Source organism: Orbicella faveolata, unplaced genomic scaffold, assembly GCF_042242905.1.
Source record: "Orbicella faveolata isolate gen_17 unplaced genomic scaffold, um_ofav_v1 contig_47, whole genome shotgun sequence".
NCBI classification, from domain to species: domain Eukaryota; kingdom Metazoa; phylum Cnidaria; class Anthozoa; order Scleractinia; family Merulinidae; genus Orbicella; species Orbicella faveolata.
Window position 1 is genome coordinate 6,578,552 of NW_028301577.1, and position 26,281 is coordinate 6,604,832.

At 38.5% G+C, this 26,281-nt stretch overlaps 4 protein-coding genes and 1 long non-coding RNA gene across 6 annotated transcripts; 2 read left to right on the forward strand and 3 right to left on the reverse strand.

Annotated features, from left to right (window-relative positions):
• Positions 1 to 246: 246 nt before the first annotated feature.
• On the reverse strand, positions 247 to 4,713 carry LOC110051964 (uncharacterized). Its single transcript, XM_020758078.2, has 3 exons — positions 4,389 to 4,713; positions 3,629 to 3,921; positions 247 to 2,134 (listed from the first exon to the last, which is right to left on the reverse strand). Exons 1-3 carry the CDS (start codon positions 4,603 to 4,605, stop codon positions 1,322 to 1,324), a joined length of 1,323 nt encoding a protein of 440 aa, XP_020613737.2. The 5' UTR covers positions 4,606 to 4,713; the 3' UTR covers positions 247 to 1,321.
• Positions 4,714 to 5,923: 1,210 nt separating this feature from the next.
• On the reverse strand, positions 5,924 to 8,541 carry LOC110051965 (uncharacterized). Its single transcript, XM_020758080.2, has 3 exons — positions 8,237 to 8,541; positions 7,512 to 7,804; positions 5,924 to 7,211 (listed from the first exon to the last, which is right to left on the reverse strand). Exons 1-3 carry the CDS (start codon positions 8,451 to 8,453, stop codon positions 6,396 to 6,398), a joined length of 1,326 nt encoding a protein of 441 aa, XP_020613739.1. The 5' UTR covers positions 8,454 to 8,541; the 3' UTR covers positions 5,924 to 6,395.
• Positions 8,542 to 11,672: 3,131 nt separating this feature from the next.
• Positions 11,673 to 14,611, forward strand: LOC110052063 (uncharacterized). The gene is made up of 2 exons (XM_020758189.2): positions 11,673 to 12,000; positions 13,890 to 14,611. The coding sequence occupies exons 1-2, from the start codon at positions 11,772 to 11,774 to the stop codon at positions 14,159 to 14,161; spliced, it is 501 nt and encodes a 166-aa protein (XP_020613848.1). The 5' UTR covers positions 11,673 to 11,771; the 3' UTR covers positions 14,162 to 14,611.
• A 1,618-nt stretch (positions 14,612 to 16,229) lies between these two features.
• On the forward strand, positions 16,230 to 21,798 carry LOC110052133 (uncharacterized). Of its 2 annotated transcripts, none has more exons than XM_089280467.1 (3): positions 16,230 to 16,763; positions 17,146 to 17,305; positions 20,686 to 21,798. In XM_089280467.1, the coding sequence occupies exons 1-3, from the start codon at positions 16,544 to 16,546 to the stop codon at positions 20,693 to 20,695; spliced, it is 390 nt and encodes a 129-aa protein (XP_089136593.1). In that variant the 5' UTR covers positions 16,230 to 16,543; the 3' UTR covers positions 20,696 to 21,798. The 2 variants fall into 2 exon arrangements, with proteins under 2 accessions (XP_089136593.1, XP_089136592.1); XM_089280466.1 differs by lacking the exon at positions 20,686 to 21,798 and having other exon boundaries at positions 16,232 to 16,384; positions 16,457 to 16,763; positions 17,146 to 17,887.
• Positions 21,799 to 22,294: 496 nt separating this feature from the next.
• On the reverse strand, positions 22,295 to 24,643 carry LOC149096938 (uncharacterized). The gene is made up of 4 exons (XR_016204058.1): positions 24,411 to 24,643; positions 23,687 to 23,755; positions 23,476 to 23,557; positions 22,295 to 22,476 (listed from the first exon to the last, which is right to left on the reverse strand). It is a non-coding gene; the product is annotated as an uncharacterized LOC149096938 (long non-coding RNA).
• Between the last annotated feature and the right edge of the window lie 1,638 nt (positions 24,644 to 26,281).

The following is a 26,281-nucleotide window of genomic DNA, read 5'->3' on the forward strand; positions in this document are numbered from 1 at the left end:
AGCCCCTACCAAAATAGTGAATTTTGTTAAAAAGTCACATGATCAGAAATAAATCCATGTAGTAAAATTTTGATTTCAATCTGTCGTGAACATCATGGAATTCAGTGATTCACTCAGTTCAGTGCTTATTGGAAGCAGGTTTGGTTTAGAGATTTGCTGGTTCTTTCGAACGGCACTGCAGATACTAAGCCTTTTTGATTTGAAGTAGACGTGAGGACGAGGCAAAAAAAATCAATACTAAATTGATTTTCGGTGTTATAGTGTTTAATTATAATTCGATCCACGTACAATCTCCAGGATGTATTCATTATTTTACTCCGTTTTTACGCTTGATCATCGATCCGTTGTAAACTTAATTTAGTCCCTGCGGATAAAGCTCTCTAAAGGTTTTACCTTAGCCTTATGGGTGGCTAGCATTCCAAACGAATGAAATTGTTAGCAATTGATGACAATTAATGATATAGCTAGGCTTCACCTATTGTCAGTGAATGCATTGTTGAGGGTCGTACAGGGATATTCTCGTGATGCGTGATTAGCTGATTTTCCGTGAAACGTGAATTTAGGAAATTATTCTTCGTAATCCGCGACCTGAATGTTATCCGTGCCCCGTGAAGAACTTGAATTATTAACCGATATTCATGATTTCACCACTCTATTCTACGTGATTTTGAGACCCGAGTCCTCCGAATGGTTAGAGCCGTCTGTCGAGAGTGACTTAGCAATGCAATTTGCAATATGGAGCCTTGACGATTTTGCTTTCTTCAAACACTCTTTCTAGTGTATAAGTACAGGTTATTAAAAAGAATATCTTACTAGCTTATTTTCGTGATTCGGGAAAACAAAATTTTTCATATCCGTGATCCGTGATCCTCCATTTTCTCCGTTCGTGAACCGTGCCAGGGACCCCCCTTGTACGACCCTCATACGTTGCCAATTAGACACTGAATTGTAGGTTTACAGTCGCCTGCTCGCTTGGCATTAAAGTGCTATTGAGAACACCGGTGTCATTCAAAGGAATTTTTTTCTTTAGTTTACTAAAATAATTTCAAATTGTTCTTTAAATACGTACACTGTACAACGGAGAGTAGTTAGTCTGGTCAGCATAATGAACTTTGCTCACTGAAAAATGCACTCTTCTGAATACATTTTCAATATATTAAATGAAGTATTTTTCAAACACTCTTATCAACTTCAAATTGTTTTTGTTCTTGACAATTAAATAGCTTTTCAAACTTCTTAGTGTCGTTTCACTTTGTTATTACATTGACTAATTACAAACGTCATTTACAAACAAATTCAATTTCTGATTGATTAAGGTTTTTTAATGAACGGAAAACGTTTCCGAGTCTGAGTTGTTTTCAGTGAATTGTTCTTGCTCAGTTGATCCTTCTAATGCTGTTGTCGAACTTGTTCCTCCACTGATCGCCATACTCACTTGGTCAAAATATCCCGTGCCTACCTCCCTCTGATGTTTGTGTGCCGTGAAGCCGAACTGCGCCTGCACAAACTCGTCTTCTTGTACCTTGGTGTAGGCAGACATACCATGATCTCTGTAGTCACGTGCAAGCTTAAACATGGCGTGGTTGAGCGAGTGGAAACCAGCCAAGGTAATGAACTGATATTTGTAGCCCATTTTACCGAGTTCTTTCTGAAACACAGCGATCTCTTTATCGCTGAGGTTGGCTTTCCAGTTAAAGGAAGGCGAGCAGTTGTAGGCAAGCGGTTTGCCTGGAAACATAGAATGGATTCCGTCAGCAAACATGTGAGCTTCTTCCAAGTCAGGTTTGCCTGTCTCGCACCAAATCACGTCGCAGTATGGAGCATAGCTTAGTCCTCGAGCGATGGCTTGTTGTGAACCTGCAGTTGAGCGATAGAATCCTTCGGGAGTTCTTTCACCGGTCAGGAACGGCTGGTCACGTGGATCAATATCTGACGTGACCAGGGCTGCTGACTCGGCATCTGTTCGTCCAATGATAACAGTGGGAACATCCATGACGTCAGTAGCTAGACGAGCAGCGTTGAGGACCTTGATGAACTGTTGTGTTGGAAGAAGAACTTTGCCTCCCATGTGACCACACTTCTTTTCTGATGCCAGTTGATCTTCAAAATGGACGCCAGCTGCGCCAGCACAAATCTAAAATTGAAAAAGACTTTGTGAGTAACCAGAGACCTGGCAAAATATAAGCTAATGTACAAAGGCTATCAAAAACCGGGGGGACTCCCCTATAAAAACGACGGTGATGTTCGTCGAAAATTTTAAAAAGAACCCCTATGAGGTACCCCCTCTTGTGTGGCCATCATGGCTTGAAATATTTTTCAAACCTACGAGGTACCAATTGTAAAACAACACATTAACTGAATCATAATTTTTAATAGCAATAAAGACGATTGCTTCAATTCTACTAGTAAAGTTAATTATCAAATATCTCCTGTCATATTTTTTTGGTCTTAATACCCTGAAAGGTGCAGTGAAGGCTCCAGCTGTGGACCTTTTGAGGCTGAACACCCTTAGAGGGACCAAAACCGCCTTACCTTACCCCTAAAAGGTACGACGAGCACCCCTGTCCTTTTTATATGCGAGTCCCCCTCCCCACCCCCCACCCCCCTTATCAAAGTTAAACTAGGTAGATAAGAATTATGTAGTAAACAGTACACTCGATTTTCTTGACCTTTTACATGTTTTGGGGGGCTGTTAGCCATCTAACTCGACGGATCCAAGGTTAAATTGTCGTAATTTGAGTGTTCAAAATGTATGACGCACCAAACGGGACAAAAATGCTTCATTAAAATATATACTTTTTGTTCTAAATATAGAAAACTTGCTCTAAAAAGAGATATAAAACTTCTTTCCAAATAAACACAACATCTTTTAATTATATAATACTTCTTAAAATGTGTACGAAGCCGTGCTATTTCTATATATACACCTTGAGATAAATGATTAAAACTGAATTTTTCTCAAATATTCGCCTAGCTACACAAGTAGGACTTGCTTTATGAAAAACCTTTTCTCTCAATATTTATATCGCTTAACATTTTGGGTGTAGAGGTCACCGGCGTTTTGACAATTTTGGATCGATTTGTCATTGATTTGATTCCTGAAAGTCGATAACAGCAATAACGTCCAGGACCCTAACGAAAACTTTTCCCGTCAAATTACTGTATCACAGAAGGCTGGCTTTACTGATATGGCGAACGAAGGTGGCAATCCCGACGGACACTGAGGCAGATCTCCTTGATCCATCTGTGATGGAGCGAGACGAATATTGAAAACAGGTTTTAAATTTGTCTCAAAATGTATATATAGAACAAGGTCAACAAATACCAGTTCTTACACATGTAAAAAAGTACTACCTATCGATAAGATGTTGCGTTAATTTGGAACTGAAGCACTAAATATTCACATTTTTATTGTGGCTGATGAAGTTTGGTTGAGCCGAACGAAATCTTTCACTTTTCAAAAAGATTTTTATTGCGCTCTGAATATAGTAAATTATTTCAGAGCAGGAAAACAATATTTCTGATTATAAGATTTATATCTTCAGAGCATGTTTTATATATTTTAAACAAGTATTTTTCTCTCCTCTAGTGCGTCATAATAATGAAATATAAAAGTACATTTTCTCACCATTGATTTGGTGAGTTCAAAGGCGTTCAGCGGCCCACCAAATCCAGCTTCGCAATCAGCAACAATGGGCAAAAAGAAATCAATGTGTTTATCAGATCCTTCCATGTGAGCTATCTGATCGGCTCTAATGAAGGCGTTGTTGATTCGTTCAACAAGGTTAGCGGCTGAGTTGGCAGGATACAAACTCTGATCAGGGTATGTCTGTCCAGCCATGTTGCTGTCTGCCGCTACTTGCCAGCCACTCAGGTAAATGGATTGTAAACCGGCCTTGGCCATCTGAACTGCTTGACCGCCTATAAAAGGGCAAGAACTTCATGACTCGTCATGGTTTTACATTAAACTGAAAGTACTTGAGAGACTTGATCATTGATTAAAAAAAATTATTACAGAATTTTTTGAGAAAATTCTGTTCTAGCCTTCTTAGACGACTGTTTTCATTCGATAACTAGTTATTTCCTTGGGAAGATATTATGAACCTATTTTCCCGCAACACCAATATATTGAGAAATGAGAAAGATTTCATGCTTAAATGATATTCTGATTTTGCAACTTTGAAAATTTTGTAAGAGCTGATGTAGATTGTTCCGGTTTAGTTGGTTATCTCTTACTTTTCAAAATAGAACAAAAGAAAACACTCAATGACAACGAAGCAGCCTGCTAAAATGTTTGCGGATGAAAAATTCAGGGAAGGTTTAAATAAAGCATGTTGTTGTTTCTTAAGTACATGTATTGCTTTCAAACTGATTAACTTTTCTCGTACCAGTCATGGCGCCGAGAGCATTCACATAAGAGTCTTCCCCTCGATTAATCAGGTCCCAAAGCCTCTCTGCTCCTCGTCTTGCTAAAGTTTGCTCAATCTTTAGAGATCCGCGAAGTTTTTCTACGGCATCAGGGCCATAGTCCCGTCGAATCGCTGTGAATCCATAATTACGGGTGCAAACTCTCAACACGACATTGACCTTGCTGAAAACTCTCATGTCTGCGGCGTGGTGTTCCTTGGCTTTAAAGATTAGACCTGTCTACTAACTATGTGAACTGCGCTCGGCAGCCGAAAAGCAACTGGAAAATACTGTCTTGCTTTATACTTGACGTGGCGATGACTCCGCTTATTTGGAAATGCGTGGGCGATGGCTCTGACGTCACGTTATCAAGGAAACAACTCTTTGTTAAGTTTATGAATTTTTTCGTACATTTTTCGACTAATCGTAAAACTTGGAAAGCGGTACTCGTCTCGAATTTCCTTGCCCCTTAGGAGTCAAATTTTTGGAAAGAGCTTGTTTGAACTCGACAGCTTATTGTTTTAGCGCACTAAACTGACGTTTTCTCTTGCTTTAGGCAGGCAATTACGTTAATTGGATGCGTTAACTGACCAATTTATGAAATGTTATTTGGCGTAACGAAAAGAAGGAACTAATACAAAACGGAATAACTTGAAGAGTTAATTTACTTTAAGACATTTCCTTTAGCTTCGATGACAATGCAGTTTGATTCAACTTGTTAATGAAACATGAGAAAATTGATGATGTCTCTTCTATAACGCTGTTTATTTCTCTACAATCCATAGCTCGAGTCTTTGTTCCTTACTGTGCAAGACAGTGTGTAAGCTTGACTAAAAGAGCGCCCCAAACGCTGGTCAATTGGAACGAAGGTGGAAGCAATGAGGTTGCATTTTCTTTTCAGTGAACTGAAATAGCGACATGCGTTCGTCAGACAGTCGAGCTGAATTGCGAGAGTATGTGGAATAGAAACGACTTTAATAAATGAATAAAATTAAATGTGAATCAGCAGGCGGCAATCTATGGAGAGGTTTTTTTATTTCGAATGTCTCCAGATCGAATTGGAGTTTAGAAATGTTGCTTTTTTTCTGGAGGGAGCGCGGGGGGAAGGGGAACACCGCTCCCATTTAAAAAGGATGGGGGTAAGCGTCGTACCTTTTAGGGGTTAAAAAGCAGATTTGGTACTGCTTAGTATGTTCAGCCTCGAAAGGACCACAGTGGAAGCTTTCACGGTACCTTTTAAGGTATCGAGCCGAAAAAAATATGACAGGAGATAATGTGTTGTTGGTACTTCTAAGGGGTGAAAAGCCACGCCCACGAAACAGGACCTTGGTATCTCTCAGCTTTTTTCAAACTTTCCTACGAGCACCCCCGTTCCTTTTATGTGGAAGTCTGCCCCCCGGCGAGGGAGGAGAACAGGACATCCTAGAGTGAAACCCTCAGAGAAAAGTGCTGGGATATCGCATATTCCGTAAGTACCTTAAGCGTGTTAAACATACCAGACTAAAAAGTAACAACATTTAAGCAAATTTTTCCATTTTATTGATAGACTCTTCTTCAAATAAATTAGCGCATAAAATAATACTTCCGCCAGACACATATCAATGGTTTTTTAAATTACATGGACGCGTTAATCAACATGATCAATATTGAACTTTCTACAAATGCACACTCAAAAATGTCTTTAATCAATGAGAGATTTTTTCTCTTGTTTTTCAATATATTACTTATATTTTTCAAACACTCTTATTTATCTCAAAAAGGTATCTTTTACCAACAAATAAATAGCTTTTGCAAGCATCTTAGCGTCGCTTTCGCTGTGCTATGTACATATTCGCTAATTACAATCTTTTATATTAGTTCAATCTATTTTTGTTGTCAAACAAGCTAAATTTCGTATTGATTAACCTTTTTTTATGTACATTCACTTAGGTTATTTAGGTTAATTGATGTCAATGATTTTTCTTTCATCGAACGTGTAAGTTATGTTGTTAATGGTGAACGGAAAACTTTTCCAAGTCCGAGTTTTTTTCAGTGAATTGTTCTTGTTCTGTTGATCCTTCTAACGCTGTTGTCGAACTTGTTCCTCCGCTGATCGCCATACTCACTTGGTCAAAATATCCCGTGCCTACCTCCCTCTGATGTTTGTGTGCCGTGAAGCCGAACTGCGCCTGCGCAAACTCGTCTTCTTGTACCTTGGTGTAGGCAGACATACCGTGATCTCTGTAGTCACGTGCAAGCTTGAACATGGCGTGGTTGAGCGAGTGGAAACCAGCCAAGGTAATGAACTGATATTTGTAGCCCATTTTACCGAGTTCTTTCTGAAATACAGCGATCTCTTTATCGCTGAGGTTGGCTTTCCAGTTGAAGGAAGGAGAGCAGTTGTAGGCAAGCGGTTTGCCTGGGAACACAGAATGGATTCCGTCAGCAAACATGTGAGCTTCTTCCAAGTCAGGTTTGCCTGTCTCGCACCAAATCACGTCGCAGTATGGAGCATAGCTTAGTCCTCGAGCGATGGCTTGTTGTAAGCCTGCAGTTGAGCGATAGAATCCTTCGGGAGTTCTTTCACCAGTCAGGAATGGCTGGTCACGTGGATCGATATCTGACGTGACCAGGGCTGCTGACTCGGCATCTGTTCGTCCAATGATAACAGTGGGAACATCCATGACGTCAGTAGCCAGACGAGCAGCGTTGAGAACCTTGATGAACTGTTGTGTTGGAAGAAGAACTTTGCCTCCCATGTGACCACACTTCTTTTCTGATGCCAGTTGATCTTCAAAATGGACGCCAGCTGCGCCAGCACAAATCTAAAATTGAAAAAGACTTTGTAAGTAATCAGAGACGTGGCGAAACTAGATAGACCACCACTCGATTTTCTCGACATAATTCTATATATGGTGACTTGTTTCACACTATTTAAGAGTTTTTTTTTTTTTTGGCAAAGTTGGAACTGGGTCAAAAACGCGAAGCTTTAAGGTATAGTGGTTTTTACAAGTCATATAGAAGCTAGAAATTGTGGTTGTTAGTCTTCTAACTTGATAGATGCAAAGTCAAAATTATCATAAAACTTAATGTTCAAAATGGGATACAAAAATACATTTTCTTACCATTGATTTGGTGAGTTCAAAGGCGTTCAGCGGCCCACCAAATCCAGCCTCGCAATCGGCAACAATGGGCAAAAAGAAGTCAATGTGTTTATCAGATCCTTCCATGTGAGCTATCTGATCCGCTCTAATGAAGGCATTGTTGATTCGTTCAACAAGTTTAGCAGCTGAGTTGGCAGGATACAAACTCTGATCAGGGTATGTCTGTCCAGCCATGTTACTGTCTGCCGCTACTTGCCAGCCGCTGAGGTAAATGGATTGTAAACCGGCCTTGGCCATCTGAACTGCTTGACCGCCTACAAAAGCCGAGCAAGAACCTGATCAGTACTCGTAATGCTTTTGCGTTACATAACTGATTTAAAAAAAGTCATTGAAGGATTCTCAGTTTGAGAAAGTTCCGTTATGGCTGTCTTAGACGCCTTTTTTTACATGATAATAAGTTATTTTCACGAGAACATATTCTGTCAGAACTTTCGTTTTTCAATAACAATTGAGAACTGTGAAATAAAGACTAAAAGATTTCAAGCAATGAATAATCATCGCATTTCAAGACTTTGCAATTTTTATAAGAGCTAATTTGCTTATAGAATGGTCATATAGTTACCTCTCAAAATACAGCTGAACAAAACTTTCAACAACTGACGAATCAGATAAAAATATACAGGAAGGCTAAAATTTTCAGTTCTTAACAACTTGTTTTGCTCATTTTATAAAATATTTTCTCGTACCTGTCATGGCGCCGAGAGCGTTCACATAAGAGTCTTCTCCTCGATTAATCAGCTCCCAAAGCCTCTCTGCTCCTCGTCTTGCTAAAGTTTGCTCAATCTTTAGAGATCCGCGGAGTTTTTCTACGGCTTCAGGGTCATAGTCCCGTCGAATCGCTGTGAATCCATAATTTCGTGTGCAAACTCTCAACACGACATTAACCTTGCTGAAAACTCTCATGTTTGCTGCTTGGTATACTTTGGCTTCTGAAGATTTGACTTGTCTTCTGCGACTTCTGTGTGTGAACTGCGCTCGGGAACTGATGAGCAGCTGGGAGATATCGTCTTGTTTTATAGTCTTGCTCACATTCTGGCACGTGAAATGACTCTGCTTATTTGGAAGTGATGTGCGTCATAGCTCCGACGTCACGTCGTCAACGAAACAATCCATGTTAACAAGTTAACGCACTGTGTCGTACATTTTTAACTCATTCTAAAACTTAGTAAAATGTTCTTTTTAGAGCCATTGTTTCAGCTTTTTACCACCTTTGCCAGTCAAACTTTTCAGCAACTGCCTCAGCTGTTTTAGCCAAATAATAAAATTAAGTGTTATTGTACATGTTGCTTATAGGCATGTAATTATGTAAAACGTGTTTTAAAAGATAATTATTCAACCTTGACTTGTTTCCGAGACGTCATTTGGCGTAACGAAAAGAAGGAACTAATATGAAACGGAAAACGTTTAAGTGTCATTTTCTAAAAGGTATTTTTTTTAACAAGAAGTGAATGTGACGAGGCAGTTTTAAAGCACATTCCATCACACGTATTGCGATGTTATTCCGAGTAAAATCAACCAATGTATGAAATCATTATACAATGCAGAGAATGAGAAACAAGTTAACTTGTCAGAGAGAGGAATGTCCCTTGTCCTGAGCAATACAGAACGCCCCAAACCGACTTAACTTGTACCAATATCGCATGGTTCGTGACCTCAGTGGCAGGGGTGGCCGGTGGAAACCAGTGGGAGGTGTCGAAATATTCAGCGAGAGTTCCGCCTTTCTATGCCCAAAGTAGTGTCAAAGCTTACTCAAACAATCAACAGTCCGTGCTAATAACTACAGGGTGATTCGTGTCTTTCCATTATTTTTGAGCAGATTTGAAGCCCCGTATATAGGAAAATGTCGCTAAATGTTCTGTTTTTTCTGTGAGAATCTGTGAGGCGTGACCTGTGTCTTATAATCTAAAACTACTCGACAGACTTTGTGAAGATGTTGTATTGTACGTTTAAAAGGTCACTGGGGGCAATTAAAAACGATAAAAAGTTCGATTAAGAGTTGATCTTAGAGTTGACCAGTTAGAGTCTTGTTTCTAAATTTTCAAGTTACCCCCACAATTAAACTTATTCAACCCTACTGCGTTTTATATTATCTCTCAATCACAGCGCCATTATTTCGTAGGTCAGTCAGTACTGTTAATGTTACGTGCAGAATTTTGAGCAATTTTTTTGTCAATACAGTGCGTGAGATTTTTTTATGACGGTACTCGAGTGTAGCTCGATTTCCGTCACACTTGACACCGGGAAAACAGAACTAGGGGGCAAGCAGATCTTATTAGATATCCTGCGGACGATATTATTGTTTGTAGTTGCTATAGTGACCTTTTGTGTATGAGAGATCAGTGGCAGTCGAGAGACAAAGAGAAGAGACTTCAAATGAATAATCCCTGAACAATATCACAAAGTTAAATCAATGTTAAAATAAGAAAAATATTATGTAGACTAAAATATGACTAACGCTGAATATCATTTGACGTCAGTGGCATCTAAGTAAGAGCAAGGAAAATAGTTGGTTGTTAAGGTCATCTGTTATGGTCGCTACTAGGGTGCACGCATTGTTTTAGCCTGTGTCACGTCACTGTTCTTCGATTGTACGTACGTTACATGCTGTGCCTCAATTCTGTGTCACGTACTCTTCTTGCTTTCTTGCTTTCATTAAGAATTGACATACGCTGATCTCAGAAAACGATTATCAGAAATGTACGTAAAAGAGCTTTGCTGCTGCTGCTCAGCAACAAAGTAGGCTTTTATGAAATGCCTGCCGAAAGATCTTTTTGCATTTTCAGTTCCATTTCTTTCCTGTCCGCAGATGAAAATTGTAAACGACTAAGAAATAACTTTTGTCGAATGACTGCAAATAGTTAGGGGCGGCTGAAGGCATAAGAAACGTTAACTCTGACAGGCACAGTTCGTCCATGCTCAAAGGTCCCCAAATGCTATGGGGGGTTGCTGAATACTAAAGTTGATATCCCACAAGGATGCTTAAGTACTTTTCAGCCCGGTTGCTTTATGTTTTGCTACCTCAAAGTTATCTTTTTTGCATTCTACACAGTTTAACGGTTAGCAGTTTCACTTGTTTGGCGGCTGTTCCTTTCTCCTCCGCAGGTGCTACGGGCCTCTGCGAAGGAGAAAGCAGTTGCTCAGTTTTGGTGATTCAATGTACTTGATCAACAACACCTCGGTGAAAAAGTGGACATGCCGAAATTCACAACTCTTAACTATAAACTGGGCCACTGGAGAAGATCAGAGCCAGGGCAATCATTGAAATAGTTGTTGCCTTTCATCACTTGGCAAGGTCACTGCATTTTACAACAAATCAACTGGAGAAACGTGAAAAGGCGCGCGGAAAATTGGCGCGAAATCCTGAACACTGGTCGGACGTGTGATAATGTTCCTTACGCGTGCCGTAAAGATTAAAACTTTTATGTGTTACAAGTCACGTTTTTTTTTTTTTTTTGCGATAGCTAAACACTTTCAAATTGAAGCCGAGAAACCTCATAGTCATCAAAGAATAGCTTGCTTGGGTATATAGAAACACCGTCACCTCTATAAGTAAAGCTCCCCTCCTAAATAATGAGTTCTCCCGACTCTCATGATCAGTGGAATCGACTTTTTCAAACTCCAGCCAATTCGGCAATTGTATCAGTGCACACTGAATGTTAACCCAAGGCAAATTGTCAGACAAAAAAGAAACAACTGTTCTTTTGAGATGCCGACGTGTTGTTACAATTCTCTGCCGTCACGTTTATGTTCCATGGTTGTTGTGGCTTTTTGAAAGGAAAAACAATGGTTAAACGTGAGTCTGTTCAACAACCTAATCACGCACACACCAACCCGTGTAGCCCCGGTCCCCTCTCAAACACGCGCCCGCTCTAAAGTAACGTATTTTAGTAATTCAGACACTGTAAGTCCCATGTTTGGTTAGTTTGCTAGCATATGAGATTATAAAATAAACGTTGAGAAAGAAGTGTAAAAAGAAAACTACGTGATCCATTAATCGGCGGTCTAAAACGTGACTGGAACTAATCCTTTACGGATATCGGATCAAGTGACTCGACGTCACGAATCGTAGCGAGGGTAATTTTCATATTTATTCGGTAGAACTGACAATTTAAATCTCAAAACTGACAGCCTGCCTTAGTGTACGCATTAGCAGCCTGGCAGCGATATTTGAAATCCCGAAGTTGCAAGGTAGATAGCTGTTCAGCCGAAAACGTTGAGCCAATGGCTATCAGCAGTTGGAAATTATTGCAGCCCGTCTTCAGGGTGAACCAGCAAACCTATCGATACTTGTCGGGTATACGGAAGAGAGAGACGATGGCCCTTTCGCGATCGAAACGTGCGAGGGGACCTGACCGCGGAAGTAGAAGGTCTAGTGCCACAGGATTTCAAAAGAACGAAATTCGTCTTTCGCCTGGAAAAGACTCGTACACAAATGAATTCATCGTCACAGGTAAGCGATAAATAAGAAAGGACTCCGAGTTCATTGGACTCAGCTCAGAGGGTACCTGTTATCTCCAATTGGAAAATTATTTCTCTCTTAGTCTTCCCTTGTTAAGAAGTTTCTCGTACTGTGCTTGACTGAAAATATAATGACAGCTTTTTCTATGTTTACGTTTTTAAAACGGTCTAGTCCAAGAAAGTGATTTTGTTAGTTTAATTAAAAATATTTTATACACTCAGCTCGATGAAGATTTTACTCCCTTGTGGCATACTGTGATTAAATCATTAAAACTGCAGATACTGATACCCTGTACGGTATTCAAAGCAAAAATTTCTCAGTCCAGCAAAGCAGAAAACATAGCATAAATTATATTGCTAAACTCTCATGTGAAAACATGACATTGGGTCCAACTACACGTGAGCAGTTTGAATGCCTACTACTTTACATAAACGGTGCAGTGTCAAAGTACGAAATATCGAGAAAATAGCAAGAAATATCATTTTCGACTTGATAGAACTTGTTTAGCTATATATGAAGGCGATATACAAAAGTTGACTGTATTTGTTTGATGCGGGCATGAATTGGTGCATGTTCTCGGTTCAACAGAGACAACAATAGCGTGACTGTTATATGCATCAGAAGTTCAAGGCCCCGTCCACACGCAGTATCCCGATATTTTTCAATCCGCAACTTTTTCTTTCCGGATACGGCTTCCGTTCACACGCATCAGGCGAATTCGGCAGCGAATCCGGATATTTTCTCTACGTGCCGGGACGGGGAAATTTTTGAAGCCGGAAAGAAAAAGTTGCGGATTCTGAAATATCCGGATACGTGTGGAGTCTTGACGGGGCTTTAAAATTTCTGTTTTTCTTTTCATTTTGAAATCGTCCGATAAGATTGTGGAAAAAAAATTTAAAGCAGTTTCAGAGATACTAGGTAACCAAAATATGCACATCCAAGGATTGTTTGACAAACACAAATGATTGAAAAAATATCATTGCACAGGCATAATTATTTGCCTACGTGCAGACGTCAATGAGCGGGTAGCGAAGTTTCATATCGGAATTTTTCTTAGCTTGTTGTGTCACAATTTGGAATGGTCCGGGTGACAATGACAGGGTGTTTCATTACATTGACTTTTTGCACCTCAAAAACACTCTCCTCTTTTCTCTCTATATCCAATGAGGTTAATATGTAGAGCAAGTTTCTTAGGAATTTTTAAGCAGCGAAAACTGTTTTGATTTCTCTTAGGCACAGAGAGAAGAAATTGTCTTAAAAAAATGATTGGCTTATTGATTGACTGATTTTGCTTTTGGTTACTGACTAAAATTACTGAAACATATTTCTATTGAGTTATACTCATCAGAATACACCATATATCCCTATTTTAGCGTCAAAAACCGTCTCCATATGTTTTATTTATTCCACTCCATCACCCCTACACCATACACCCGCCCCCCCCCCCCCCACCCCTGCCTGATTGTGCTAACAATCAGTGAGCGTGACTGAGGTTTTCAAAACGGAGTATCTCTTTCGATATTGAACGTCCCTCTGTCTTGTTTACCATGACAGGTATATTAATTAGGAATATAAAGCTGGCTATAACAAACTTTGTCAGACTACAATTACACTTGCACACATTTATTCCGTAAGGGACTGGGTTAGCCAGTTCTTTAGTAGGACTTTATTAAAGTGACTGACTCTTAGCTTCACAGAAAGCTACTTTACAGGTCTAGTCACAACAGTCATTGTTTCACCCCCGACATGTGTAACCTGTTTTAGACTAACTTGGAAAAACAAGGATGTTTTTTTTAATCTGTTATCTAATGATTGAGAAAAAACATATAATTTATATATTTTTTATTTTGTTTACTAATCAGAGATCTTCTAATTAACAGGTTCAAGCTTATCCGCTGGAGTTTCCAATGTTGGATCATCGCCTGTTGATTTGCCTGGAACCAGAGCCCACGAGCTTCCCTTATCAGGAACCAGAAGTGGATTAGAATGCAAGACATGTTTAAATCTTATGCTTTTTGGCAAGAAGACAGCAAGTTCAAGAGCTGACCGAAAGGACTTCACTAAAACAAAAGAATCGCTCTGTGGACTCTTATTCAACTGTTATGTAGTCTGCTTGTTCGTGTTCGGTTCAAATGTTCCTTTACTAAGCTAGGGTTTACAAACCGTTTGTCCTTTATAACTAGGTTCTTAGGATCAGCGTTGTGATTCCTTGAGGAAGGCGGGGGAACTTCCGTACGGATAGGGTATAAAGGGGATAACCTAGTCCTGTATGCCCTAGATTTGCAGGGTATGACATTTGAGATGTTACAGCCCGAAAACGTGCCTTTTTGGTTTAAAATAAGTTGTCCTTTATAAAAAAGATCAGTCATCGGGAAATATACCTTTAAACTTGCAAGGGAGAAGGAAAATTGTTCTTAGAAACATTTGATGACCAGGAGAAATTCAATCAAGACTCGGTTATCGAAGCAACACGATGCGTATGTTAAAGACAGCACTTTGTATATGTGTAAATAGTTAAAGCCGGTATGATCGGTTTATTAAATATAACAATATTCTAATATATTCTCTATTTCTCGCCGTCAATAAAGAATTGAAAGACGAATAGATTGGCCTAGTTTTGAATAAACTAATTCAATCACACAGTTTGTGCGGCCACGCTTCTGACGCTTCCTCCGAAGGGTAACTCTTTACTCCACCATGTAACACGCATCATAACCCACAATCCCCCACTTTGCCCTGACAAGCGACTAAATGATTCGAAACGTCAGCTTCACAAATTCACTAGGGGGGTTAATTTACCTATAGCAGTTTCAAGTCGATAAATAGATCTATATTACAACGGGCGTGTAAACGAAGATGGCAAACGATGAAATGCGCCCGTGATTTTCTTTAATAACTACCTCAGGCTGGTACAAGGCGAATTGCGAACAGATTGACAAAGTTACACGAAACTATTTTGCTGAGTGCGTCTCAGCTTAGCTTCAGTTTATAACTTCAAGTCTTTATGCTTTATCCCCAGCAAACAGGCTTAACGTATACCGTAAAGTAAAGTTCAGACGCAAGCATCTAGGGACCTAGTAGTCGCTTTTGATAAATTCTGTACGTGGGAAGATTTTCAAGCACACTTGGCAGATTAAGGAATTTTCAAACAGACCTCTACCACAATGAACTTAGAAAACCATCGGTGACACTACGCACTCACAAAATAAGCGAAATTTCTGCACCAAGAATATAAACTAGGATCATTTTCAGGCTGAATTTCAAGTAATGACGACAACCAAAATTTGTATTTTAACTTGCCCGAGCAGAATGCAGAATGTAGTAAGCTCCCGCGTGTAATAACTTAGAGCAGAACTGGCAATGTTAACTGACATTGCCCGCAGGCAGAATTTCAATAAGCTACTAAAATAGGCCAATTTATCATGAGCAAATTATAGGCAAGCGCACCATGTAGACGACCTTAAAATCCATTGAGGCTTAACACGTCTTCCCAATCTAAAAGCTCGGAGTCAATGTATGGTGACGGAACATTTTATTATTTCCTTTCGCTGCGTTGTACATCAATTGTATTTTAGTCTTGCCTCAGTTATATTTGTAGGCTGATAGCTCGGAACTTTGACCGATTCTCAGCCATCGATTAAACCCCATACAGCCCCTCCCCTCTCCCCCTTGCATTGACTCGCAGTCTTTTCTAACCAACTCTACGACCTCTACGTTTCTAGTCTTTGTAAGGTGAATGTTAAAATTTTGTTCATGATACGGCGCACTCTGGACTGATAATTACAAAATTGGAGGCGTTGATGTGCTTTTAAAGCCGGTTATGGAAACAACTAGTCATAAATAGTCTCTTAGACCGACATAACTGCATCGCCGGCAGCAATTTGGAGAGGGGCCAATGATTTACAAATATCCTAACATAATTTATTGCAACTTATTACTCACAATGCAAACGTTTGATTGTCAACATTATAGCAAGTCATTGGACTAAATCGTCAAGTTAAATAGAGCATTGTAACCGTGATACTGGGTTGTGTGCGTGAGCAAATTTGCAGCATTTTCTGGAGCATGTCGAGCCTGTAATCCTAGAAAACCACAGGTCTACAAACAGACCAGAAAAAAATCATTAAATCTGGCACTTTGTTTGATCATTTCGATCTAGGCAGGAACTTGCACGTGATTTTTAAATTATGCTAGGTTTAAAATTGGCATGCGGCTTTTCTTGGCATTGCCAAGGTCGCTTGTTAGACAAAAGCACTGGTCTTAAGGTACAGCGATATGCTAAAACGGCAGACGCTGTTTTGTCTTCTAAGTCAGTTTAGAGCGAAAACGCCTAGCATAAGTTGCCAAGCAGAACCTCCCACTCACAAAACAGGGTGTAAGTTGAAAATCAACGTTGTTTAGAATCTTGATCCAAATCGTTGAGTTTTTGATATCCTGATTATCCCAGTTGTAGGCAACAGAACAAAGGCTTCGTCTTAACCTGTTTCAATGACTGACTTTTGAAATCCATACGCTGAAAGTTAGATGACTCTTTATGGCTATCAATGTTTGGGAAATGTTCCAGCCCGTCTTCAGGAGAAACCGGCATAACTTCTTGTTGGTGATACGAAAGCGGGGCATGTTGACTGTTGCAAGACGTTATCATGAGAGAACAGCCACCCAAACTACCGAGCAGTTCGGTGCTGTAGGATCTCAAATGAAGGAAACTGCTCACGACAGGGAAGACTCGAACAGGAATAAACTAGCTATAACAGGTAAACTTTGTTATTACAGACCTGCATGGCTGCAGGAACCTGCACGAGTTGTATGGACATTTCGTCCACGTGGTTCATACTTTCTCATTACCTAAGACGAATTACTCCACCAATATTCAAAGTTCAAGATGAGAGATTTATTCAGAGTATTTCAGTATATATGGGACATAACCCTAACAGAAATATTGGAAATGTTTAAATACGAATTAACCTCTTGACTCTGATTTCGCGTTTCGTGACATTTGAAGAGGTTAGTATTGGGATAGTCGACGAACGGCACGATATCTTCAGCATGTCAGAGATAGAAGAAGGCCCTCCTGAAAGTGACGAGCAAACATGTTATTTTTTCGTTTATTGATATCAGCGATCTTCCATTCAACAGGAGATAAGCACTTGCCAGGAGTAAACGAAGAGTCTTTTGAATGGACCAGAAGTCGTTTGGACAGCAGTAAAGTTCAACAGTGTCAATGTTTACATCTTGACGAGGACAAATCAAGCCCAAACTCTGATCGAAAGGACTTAACTAAAACAAAAGAATCACTGTATGAAATTTTGTTTTATTGTTATGTTTTTTGTTTGTTATTCTTCGGTTCCAATGTTCCTGCAGCTTAACTAGAGGGCCTATGAGGTCCTGAAACAGATAAACCGTGGAAAACTAGCCTTGCTACCCCAGGGGGAATACGGTTGTCCCCTGCAAAGATATCATGTGATTGCCCTCAATATATGCGCCGCCCCTAGGCTCATTGTAAATGTTATTTTTTAACTGTCACATATAGATTTATAGATCTTGGTTTAATAGTACAAAACCGATTTATCAGTAGAGAATATCCATTTTTAAACACATAAACTGGAAACTTCAGTTTTTAATCTTCTAGGAAAGAGTGAAACATACAGTTATCGACCTAGTCAAAACAGTCAGTTGAATTGATTGCACACTCTATAGCAACTCAGAGGATGAACAGAGTGTGTGTGAAATTCAATGGCTACAAGATGTTTTGTGAAATATAACAGCAATGTAGCCTCACTGAGTGATAAATTAAGAATACTTCGCACCTGTTGGAGATTTTTCGTGAACAAAGAAGCGGAAAAGAGGAGCTTAGAATAAAAAGTGAAATGAGCCCATATCGCGTGTGTGCTGCGCGCAATATTTTCAGAGGTGCCAGGCAAACTCCCTGAGAGGAAGCATCTTAACGTATCCTAGGTCTTGGACTGCAAATTATCTCGTAAAAATAAATCACCATTTGTAAGTATACACAAATGAAAATTATAGTAGTCTTTTTGATCAGAGAAGCCGATATTAATAATGGGAATCCCTAGGCTAAGTAAAATAACAGATACAATAAGATATGACGTGTGCTTTGAATCGATAACTGGAAACTGTGAAAAATTGTTCACCGGCTATGTTTAAAGATTTTTATTAGTCCGGATTTAAAACTGCATTTCCAGAACTGAAACAAGTTCTTTCATCAATGGCAAAGGGTTACATATTCCATAGTGTAGGTCAAATCAAACACAAGTAAAAGGGTTGTGTTTAGCGTGATTATATATTAAAATACAAAAAGCTGGCGGCTGTTAGACGAGAAAGAAAAGGGAGTTATGCGTTCAGGCCTGCAGTGGAAAGCGTCCGTTGATGTTTATTTGTCTTCCTTAACCACCGTTAAAATTATTGTTATTATTGTTGGGAAAAGTCAAATTAATTCAACCAAGCAACCTCACTATAGCAATTTGCACGTGCAAAAGTTGAGGCGCGATCTTTTTTTGCAATTAATCGCGCAATTCATTTGCATTTTATCTTCTGTTCCTCGTGGTCGGAACTGTGTCGCTTCTTGAACGAAAGAACTACAAAAGTGGTTCAGAAATGAAGGTTAATCTTTGTACTGTCCGGCAAAGCTCAGAGCAATGCACTTGAAGACCTGATATCGACCTACAACCCACCGATCTAATTCATCTCTCAAGAAAAGGTAACTGATACTAGAATTATTAAACTTGTTCGACATGTTTCGAGACTGATAATGGATTGAAGTCGTACAATGGAGGCGAGATGAATTATATTTCTTTAACAAAATGCTACACTCATTTCTCTGCACTGAGTACAGAGTGAATTTAGATTTTTTCCCGGCAAGTAACCATTTCCAGGTCAAAATGTCACACCGCATTCAGTACCAACGTTCGGATTTCTGAACTGATTTTGGCCAACACGAAACCTTTTAAGGTTAAAAGTACAGCTCAAACCAGTGTCTCAACTTGTAGAGATTTGAATCGTTTCAAATTAAGTAATCGTGTACTATACAATTTTACAAGTAAAAGAAAGCAGAATTGATAGCTAAAATTCAGACACGTTAACTGTCACTAGGAGATAAACTCATATAGCCTACTGGTTAAATCACTCATTTCTCGTTTCATGTCTCGAGTTTGTTTCTCCGACGGTTGAATTAAATTTTAATCTCGGTTCTGAACAATGTTAAACCTATTTCACAGTTAACTTAGGCAAGAAGGATTCCTGAGTTTCAGAAAAATTTGTCTGTTTAATAGATGACAGCCAGAAATAATAAGCAACTCGGCAAGTGTTCTGCGACTGATCTTCGTCGCGATATTTAATCTCGCAGATCACTCATGGCTTAGTTTCTTTTTTAAAATGTTTATTTTCTGTTGCTACAAAGACGACGTTTTAGCTTGTGGATTTTTGACCTGTACCAGGCGAGATTTTTGTCAGCAAAGTGCTTCACTAACAAAAATATGATCGGAATGTGAACGAACATGTGTCGGAGGTCTTCCCAAAAGAGTTGTCCATTTGCTCTCATTTGAATTTTCTTCATCAAGTGATTATAAAAAAAAGCTTTTACTTCTCTTGCATCAGCCAAATAAGATATTTTTCGCTGAATTTGATAAACATGTTCAATTCTGAAATAATTTTTGAGCGTCGTCACGTTCCATCACACGTCATCCCCACCTGCAGTAGCTTAGCAGCCTCTTCGGTCTCTCTAACTAGCGAGGATATTTATAAGTTTATCTTTTCGTAAATAACATCATATGTTATGTATAAGAGAATTTTTCCCGCGAAAAGACTTAGTCTTTTCCGAATTTTTTTCAGTCACTTTTAAAAGCGAACAATTTTTTCCCGCCAAAATACTTAAGTTTTTTTCGAATTTTTTTTTCAGTCACATTAAAAAGAGCAGAATTTTTCCCTACCAAAAGACCTAGTGTTTCTCTCGGTAACTTTGAAAAGCGCATTCTTTTTTCCACGGAAACTTTTTTCGCCAAAAATCTTGTCTATCTTGCTTTTTAAAATTGCAACTTCAAATGTATTTCTACTTACAAAGAAACCGGAGGATATCAAGGATATGTATTCATAAGTTTAAATCTTTCCGTAAAATAACGCCTTCAGAGGGTCATCAGCTGGGTTAATTTGTTTTGATGTGCCACCCTATAATCTGCCCAAATTTTTGGACTTTCTTGTTGGACTGTGTTGTATTGTGATCAACATCTATTTTTTTTGCTTGGATTAGTGATCATTACCATGAGCTTGTGCACAAAATAAAGACGATCGATATAGCAGATGTTGTCTCCCTCTACTACCAAACTCTCAGAACAAACATTAAAAGACTGTATATCCGTTAGGAGAATTTATGTTTTAATCTTGGCTCTGATGCAACAGTTGGCCAAGAGGATGACAAATAATCAGTTTATTGCTATAGATGTTAAGACGAAAGAAAGAACTATAGAGATTGCTGTTTTCACACAAATCACATTTCTGTGAGGAAGGACAAAATTTAATTTCAAGGTTTGGACAAATCTATTTTAGAAGTTCGTCGCCGAACAAAATGGTTTTTTTTTCTTTTTTGTAAATTTACAATTAGTATTTGACATGTAAACAAGTTTATTCTGTCCGCATTTTAACACATCTGTTTATGTTTTCTTTCAGGCTTTGTTAGTACCGCTTGCTGATGTGGATGGATCTAGCAATACCAAGAAGAAAGGATTACAAACAAGATGAAGGAAGACAAAAACTCTTGAAGAGCGTGGAAAAAATACCAGATAGTCAGAGATTAATTTTGGAGGTAATATTTGTAATTTGTAGTCGCCGGGGAGAATTTTTTTCGCATGTTCATAGGCCTTCGTCCCTCCTTGACGAGAACAAAAAAGTAATTAGTGGTTTGCCACTGAGAAACTGCAAAATTGAAATTCAATAATCATGAGTTTTGACAAAATCAGTTCAAATAATCTGACAAGGCAGGATTTAGTCGTCAAATAGAAACGAAAGATTGAGATTTATGTTCAATAGGATCTAATTGCCTGGTTTTTAGAACCTAGCTCTTCTGCCCGAAATTTAAATTTCGCTGTTGCAAGCCTCAATTAAAACATTTGGAAAGAAATTTATTCAGATCTTTTGTGACTTGAGTCGACAAAAATTCAGCCGAATAGGTCGTACCAACGTTTATGCGTTAAAAAGAACTTTAAAAAGACTGTCTCAAAAATATAGAACATTTTTGCTCAATATTAGGTTAATTACTCGGTCTATACGTGATCATAAATTTGCTTCCATGCTTTTATCGCATATTCTTTTGCTCTACAGTAACGTCGAAAACATGTCGTGAATTTCACAGTGAAATTCATGGCATGTTTTCAACGTTATCGTAGAGCGAATTACTACCCCTGCAAAATAGCATAAAAAAATATGCGATAAAGACATGGAAGCAAATTTTTCGATTGCGTGTGTTTTTATATTATTTTGTGGCGGCAAAAATTCGCTCCTTGTTCCAAGTTTTCAATAATAAACAAGTTTATTTATTCACTTCTTTAAACTTAGCTCTTATTTGATTTAATAGCCAAGATGTTGTAAAATAGCAAGTTCGTTTTGGAAAGCAGCAGTATTCGTTGAATTACTTTTCACGATTTTTGCTTAGCTTTTTTCATCAAGCTTGTATTTAATTTGAAACTGATGCCCGGAAATATTATATGCAATGTTGCTGTATGTATCAAGAGTTGTAAATAACTTTGCTTCTTATTTAACAATTGTAATTAGTTTATTAGTACTTAAGAGACAAATAAAACAACTTTTATACAACAGCTATTATCTCTTTTCTTTATTGTCTTTTATTGAGCGTAAGAATAAACAAAAAAAATTGCGCTTTTAAAAGGGCCTGGAAACTAGTCGGAATGTAGGCTATCTCTTTTACTATTTTTTGACTATGTAGGGTTGCCACGAAGAAAAAAAAATTCTGCACTTTTGAACAGAGTCTGGTTAGAAATCAAACATAAACTCTGACTTTTGATGGGTAAAAACCGTTTGCAAACTGCACGATTTTTTCCCGCCAAAAGACTTAGTATATTTTTGACTAAAAAACCAGATACCATTCAAAAGCGCAGACTTTTTTTTTCTAAGGACAATTTTCCCGCCAAAAGACTTAGTTTTTTTTCGAAATTTTTCTCAGACCCTTTTAAAAGCGCATCTTTTTTATAGCAGAAAATTTTTCCCGCCAAAAGACAATTTTTTTTTTCGAAATTTTTCAGTCACTTTAAAACGCTAAGAATTTTTTTTTCCACCGAAAGATTTAGTTTTATTAACTTTTCTCTCGTTGACTTTGAAAAGCGTATGCTTTTTTCCACGGAAATTTTTTTTCGCCAAAAATCTTCTCTAAATTTATTTCTAAACGAATACATTTATTTCAGTATCATTGAACTTCTTGATTCTTCTGGCGTCCTTTCCACCTAGCTGAAAGAAAAAGAAAAATATTTGAGTCTGAATGGCAATAGTCTGAGAATAAGTTGTAGAGTGACAGTGTGAGTCGCATAAGTGGTAACCATAATCACGTATAAACATGCTTGTTATGTCCTTATTTACATTTTTAAGCTTAACACAGTTTTAAAAGTTACGTAGAACTTTCAGTTGAGATGACCAAACTCGTTAAGGAATCGAAGAAGTCTTGAAAAGTCGCTAAGTAACCCCAACTAAAGAGAGACGTGGAAACTCAAGCGCTTAAAGTTCCGATTGATGTCTTTAGTTGCTTCGCCAAGTAGTGAGAGGAAAAAATAAAATTTCCTATTCACACCAAGAATAGTCCGTAATCGTGATTTTATTCATCTTTATCCCTAAGCTTAAACCTTTCAGTCTTGGATTTGAGATATCAATTCCCCCAACGTATTCCCATACAATCCTGTTAATGAAAGTACTAAGAATTTGATGATACATCAAGAAAATGTTGCCTTGATCCTGGATCCAAAAATTGCTATATTTACACAGGTTTTTAGAATTTTGTGTGAATCAAGACAATATCAAAGCACTACTATATCCTCAGTTTATACTGATTGCTATATCAATGCCCACTTTGTGAATTTGTTGTACATCAAGACAGTATTGTCTAGCCTTAACTTGTCTCTCTCTCTCTCTGTAAACTGTTGGTAGTTTTTAATTTCGTTTATATTAAGTTCTAAGAATCCGGTGACGACTTCATGACGAGTTTAAGCTAGAAAATAATGTCTTGATGTACAACAACTATAACTATCCGATAAGTTCCCGATAATTATCCGACGAGTTCCCGATGATTATACGATGAGTTCCCGATCATTATCCGACGAGTTCCTGATAACTATCTTCTAATCAGAAATAACTGGAACGATTCTTAAATTTCATGTTGCGTCAGCTTGGAGTCTTTTCGAAACATCCTAAACAAAAAGAATTCGTTCTAGATTTATAATAACAATAAAAACTGACCTGTCATTGTTGAAATTGGCTCCGTCATCCATCTTTGTGTTCCAGTGTCGTCAGTACGTTTATTTTTCTGCATCTTGTTTGCCTGAAAAGCAACACAAAAACATTTCGATTAGTTACTTAATTTATTTTGGTCACATTTTAATTTTGCTCAAACAATCCACTACGTTAAAAGCTAAACCAAATGATATGTTGCATGAAAGGGTAAACTGACCTGTCACAGATGTAACTGGCTCTGTAATCCATCTTCGTGTTCTGGTGTCGCCATTTTGTTTATGTGCATCTTGTTTGCATGAAAAGCAATGAAAAAATTTTAAATGCTGCAAAGCAGGTTGTTTATTAGTACCTTCAGTTGGACTTTTGAGGAAGGAAAAAGACACAATCTTCACGGCCATGAAATGATTTCAAACCCTTGTCAGGAGATTCACTTCCGGTATTTGGACTTTTTGTCAAGACGTTCAAGAGATCATGCAAATAAGTTCTGGTATTCCAGTCCAGCAGCTCGTATATCAGACCTCTAAAATTGGTGCATTGGTGCAATTCTCTAATACAAGATGTCAGCCAACTACCAATGGCTTCCATTTGTGTAATTAACATTTGAGCACGAGCTACAAATTCCCCGATTTCTGATGTAGGAAAATTAGTTTTAACTATACTGACATAGCGAATTCTAGGCCAAAGTGTAACCCATCATCAAATACAAGAGAGTAATAACTTTAAATCTTATACAAAAGAGTACCCAGCCTCTTGTCAATTTCATGTCCAAGGTGTCACGTTTCGTTTGTGAAACTACACAAAACCATGGCAAACTACCGTGAAAACCTCTAGCATTCAAAACTGAACTAAATGGTGTCTCAAAGCATACAATACTATATCAATCGTACGCTCGAAGTTTAAGGTCCAAGGAGTTACAAAACATAAAGGTTTTAGTTACATACCACGAGCAAGAAGACTCTTGTGTCACTGTACATGACTGTGCTTTTCAACTTGCTTCCCGACCTCGCCGTTACTGTTCCACCAGAGAAGCCTTAAATTCCTCTCCAGACCCCAATTTTTAAGTTCCAGTTACAAAAGTTTTCGTCTGGGACATGCAAAGGAACGGTTTTATAAACTAAAACTGTATTTCTAGGGCGAAGTTTGAACAAAGTCGCCCAACGAACTTTCACTGACCTCCTCGTGTGGAGGTGACGATACAAAATGAATACTTAATGAATGTAGAAAATTTGCAATGTAAATCAGACATTCTCTGTGTAGTTATTCGAGTAAAGAATGGTGCAAGACATGAAGGGCTTATGAACAGACGAAGCGAAAAGTAAAATAAACTCTCACCTCAATGCGAAGTGTAATTTCAATTTCTGTTGATAGCACCCATCATTGACATCATTTACTGACTGAGATTATTTTACCTATGATAGAGATTGTGTAGTTTTATTGATCATTTATACGTCATGGCATCCCTGGTGCATGTAAATTTGGCTCGTAACAAGTGCCAAGTAAACAGGAGCAACTTACCAAAGAATTTGTTACAATTCATCAAAAACCAATTCTGAGGGTCCCCAATAGGTTTGGCAGGATGCGGGATTTGGCATTCTTTCGCCGTGATATGCGGGATTTGAGCTAAAAACAGGGGCGGGAAGCGGAAATTACAGTTACCAGCAGGAGTGGGATTTCGTGTTTTTATGGGGTTGGGAAGCGGGATTCGCAAGGGGAACAGAGCGGGATACGGGATGTCAATTCTTACTTGACCACATAAATACTGCAAGCTGGCAGAAACGAACTGTTGTGCGTATAGCTGAGTCAGGTTTCAAGTAATGAATAGCAACGGCTCTGTACCCTGTCAGGTTCTGTCAAACTGACGTATCCATTATCGCTAGACTACATTAGTATCATGAGATTGTATGAGGTGGCACATTGTAAAACGTGGACTGGAGTGGACTGGCGTGGAGTGGACTAGATTTGTAAAACATGGAGTGGATTTGTAAAACATAGATTTGTAAAAGGTGGATTTGTGAAACTGAAGGAGGTGGATTTGTAAAACATGGATTTGTAAAAGGTGGATTTGTAAACGGTGGATTTGTAAAGCATGGATTTGTAAAAGATGGATTTATAAAAAATGATAATTTAAAATTAAAGCGCGCGACGAGAACAGTACGGAACCTTGCAATAAAAGCTAAAGATTGTGGCACCCAGGGGACAATAACCGGCAAGAACGTAACGGTATTGAAAGAAAACCGGATGTTATCCTACAATATAATTAGCCAGACGTTTGTGCAAGCGGCTAACAAAATCAACTGTTATTTAATTCCGTAAATCTTTGCTTTTAACTATTGCTATCCTGGCTACCAAAGATTTTTGTCGGACGTCGGGGATACTTCTTTTCGTTTGAGTATTGGCACTGTTGATAGCTTGGTGCTGCTGTCAATTACATGCATCCATAAACAGAAAGCTGGAGTAAATGTTTTGACCTTTGAAGAGGGTCCACAACAGGGTTTTCAGATCCCGCTTTCCCGCCCATTTTTTCCTGTTAACCCCGCGATCCCGCCATTTTTTGCCTGGAAATCCCGATTCCGCCCACTTTTGAAAGACGTTTCTCCGTTAATTATCAATTTGCTAATTAATAATTAATGTAATAATTAACATAGAAAGTTTTTTAAAATAGATATCCCATAAAAGATCACAAAAGGATTCAATGGGTAGCAGATAAATCAGCACAAATTAATGATTGTAACGTTTCTTTCTGCAAACCGTTTACTGTTTTGTTTTCTTTTGTCCACGTATCGGTGAAAGAGAAAGATTGTTCATTTCCATA

Coding starts and splice junctions, on each gene's coding strand:
- LOC110051965 (XM_020758080.2), bottom strand. CDS start 8,453: ATGAGAGTTTTCAGCAAGGTTAATGTCGTGTTGAGAGTTTGCACACGA. Junction 7,805..8,236: donor CGCTCTCGGCGCCATGACAG/GTACGAGAAAAT, acceptor CGGCTTTTGTAG/GCGGTCAAGCAGTTCAGATG. Junction 7,212..7,511: donor TTGAACTCACCAAATCAATG/GTAAGAAAATGT, acceptor TTTCAATTTTAG/ATTTGTGCTGGCGCAGCTGG.
- LOC110051964 (XM_020758078.2), bottom strand. CDS start 4,605: ATGAGAGTTTTCAGCAAGGTCAATGTCGTGTTGAGAGTTTGCACCCGT. Junction 3,922..4,388: donor TGCTCTCGGCGCCATGACTG/GTACGAGAAAAG, acceptor GCCCTTTTATAG/GCGGTCAAGCAGTTCAGATG. Junction 2,135..3,628: donor TTGAACTCACCAAATCAATG/GTGAGAAAATGT, acceptor TTTCAATTTTAG/ATTTGTGCTGGCGCAGCTGG.
- LOC110052063 (XM_020758189.2), top strand. CDS start 11,772: ATGGCTATCAGCAGTTGGAAATTATTGCAGCCCGTCTTCAGGGTGAAC. Junction 12,001..13,889: donor AAATGAATTCATCGTCACAG/GTAAGCGATAAA, acceptor TCTAATTAACAG/GTTCAAGCTTATCCGCTGGA.
- LOC110052133 (XM_089280466.1), top strand. CDS start 16,544: ATGGCTATCAATGTTTGGGAAATGTTCCAGCCCGTCTTCAGGAGAAAC. Junction 16,764..17,145: donor GAATAAACTAGCTATAACAG/GTAAACTTTGTT, acceptor TCCATTCAACAG/GAGATAAGCACTTGCCAGGA.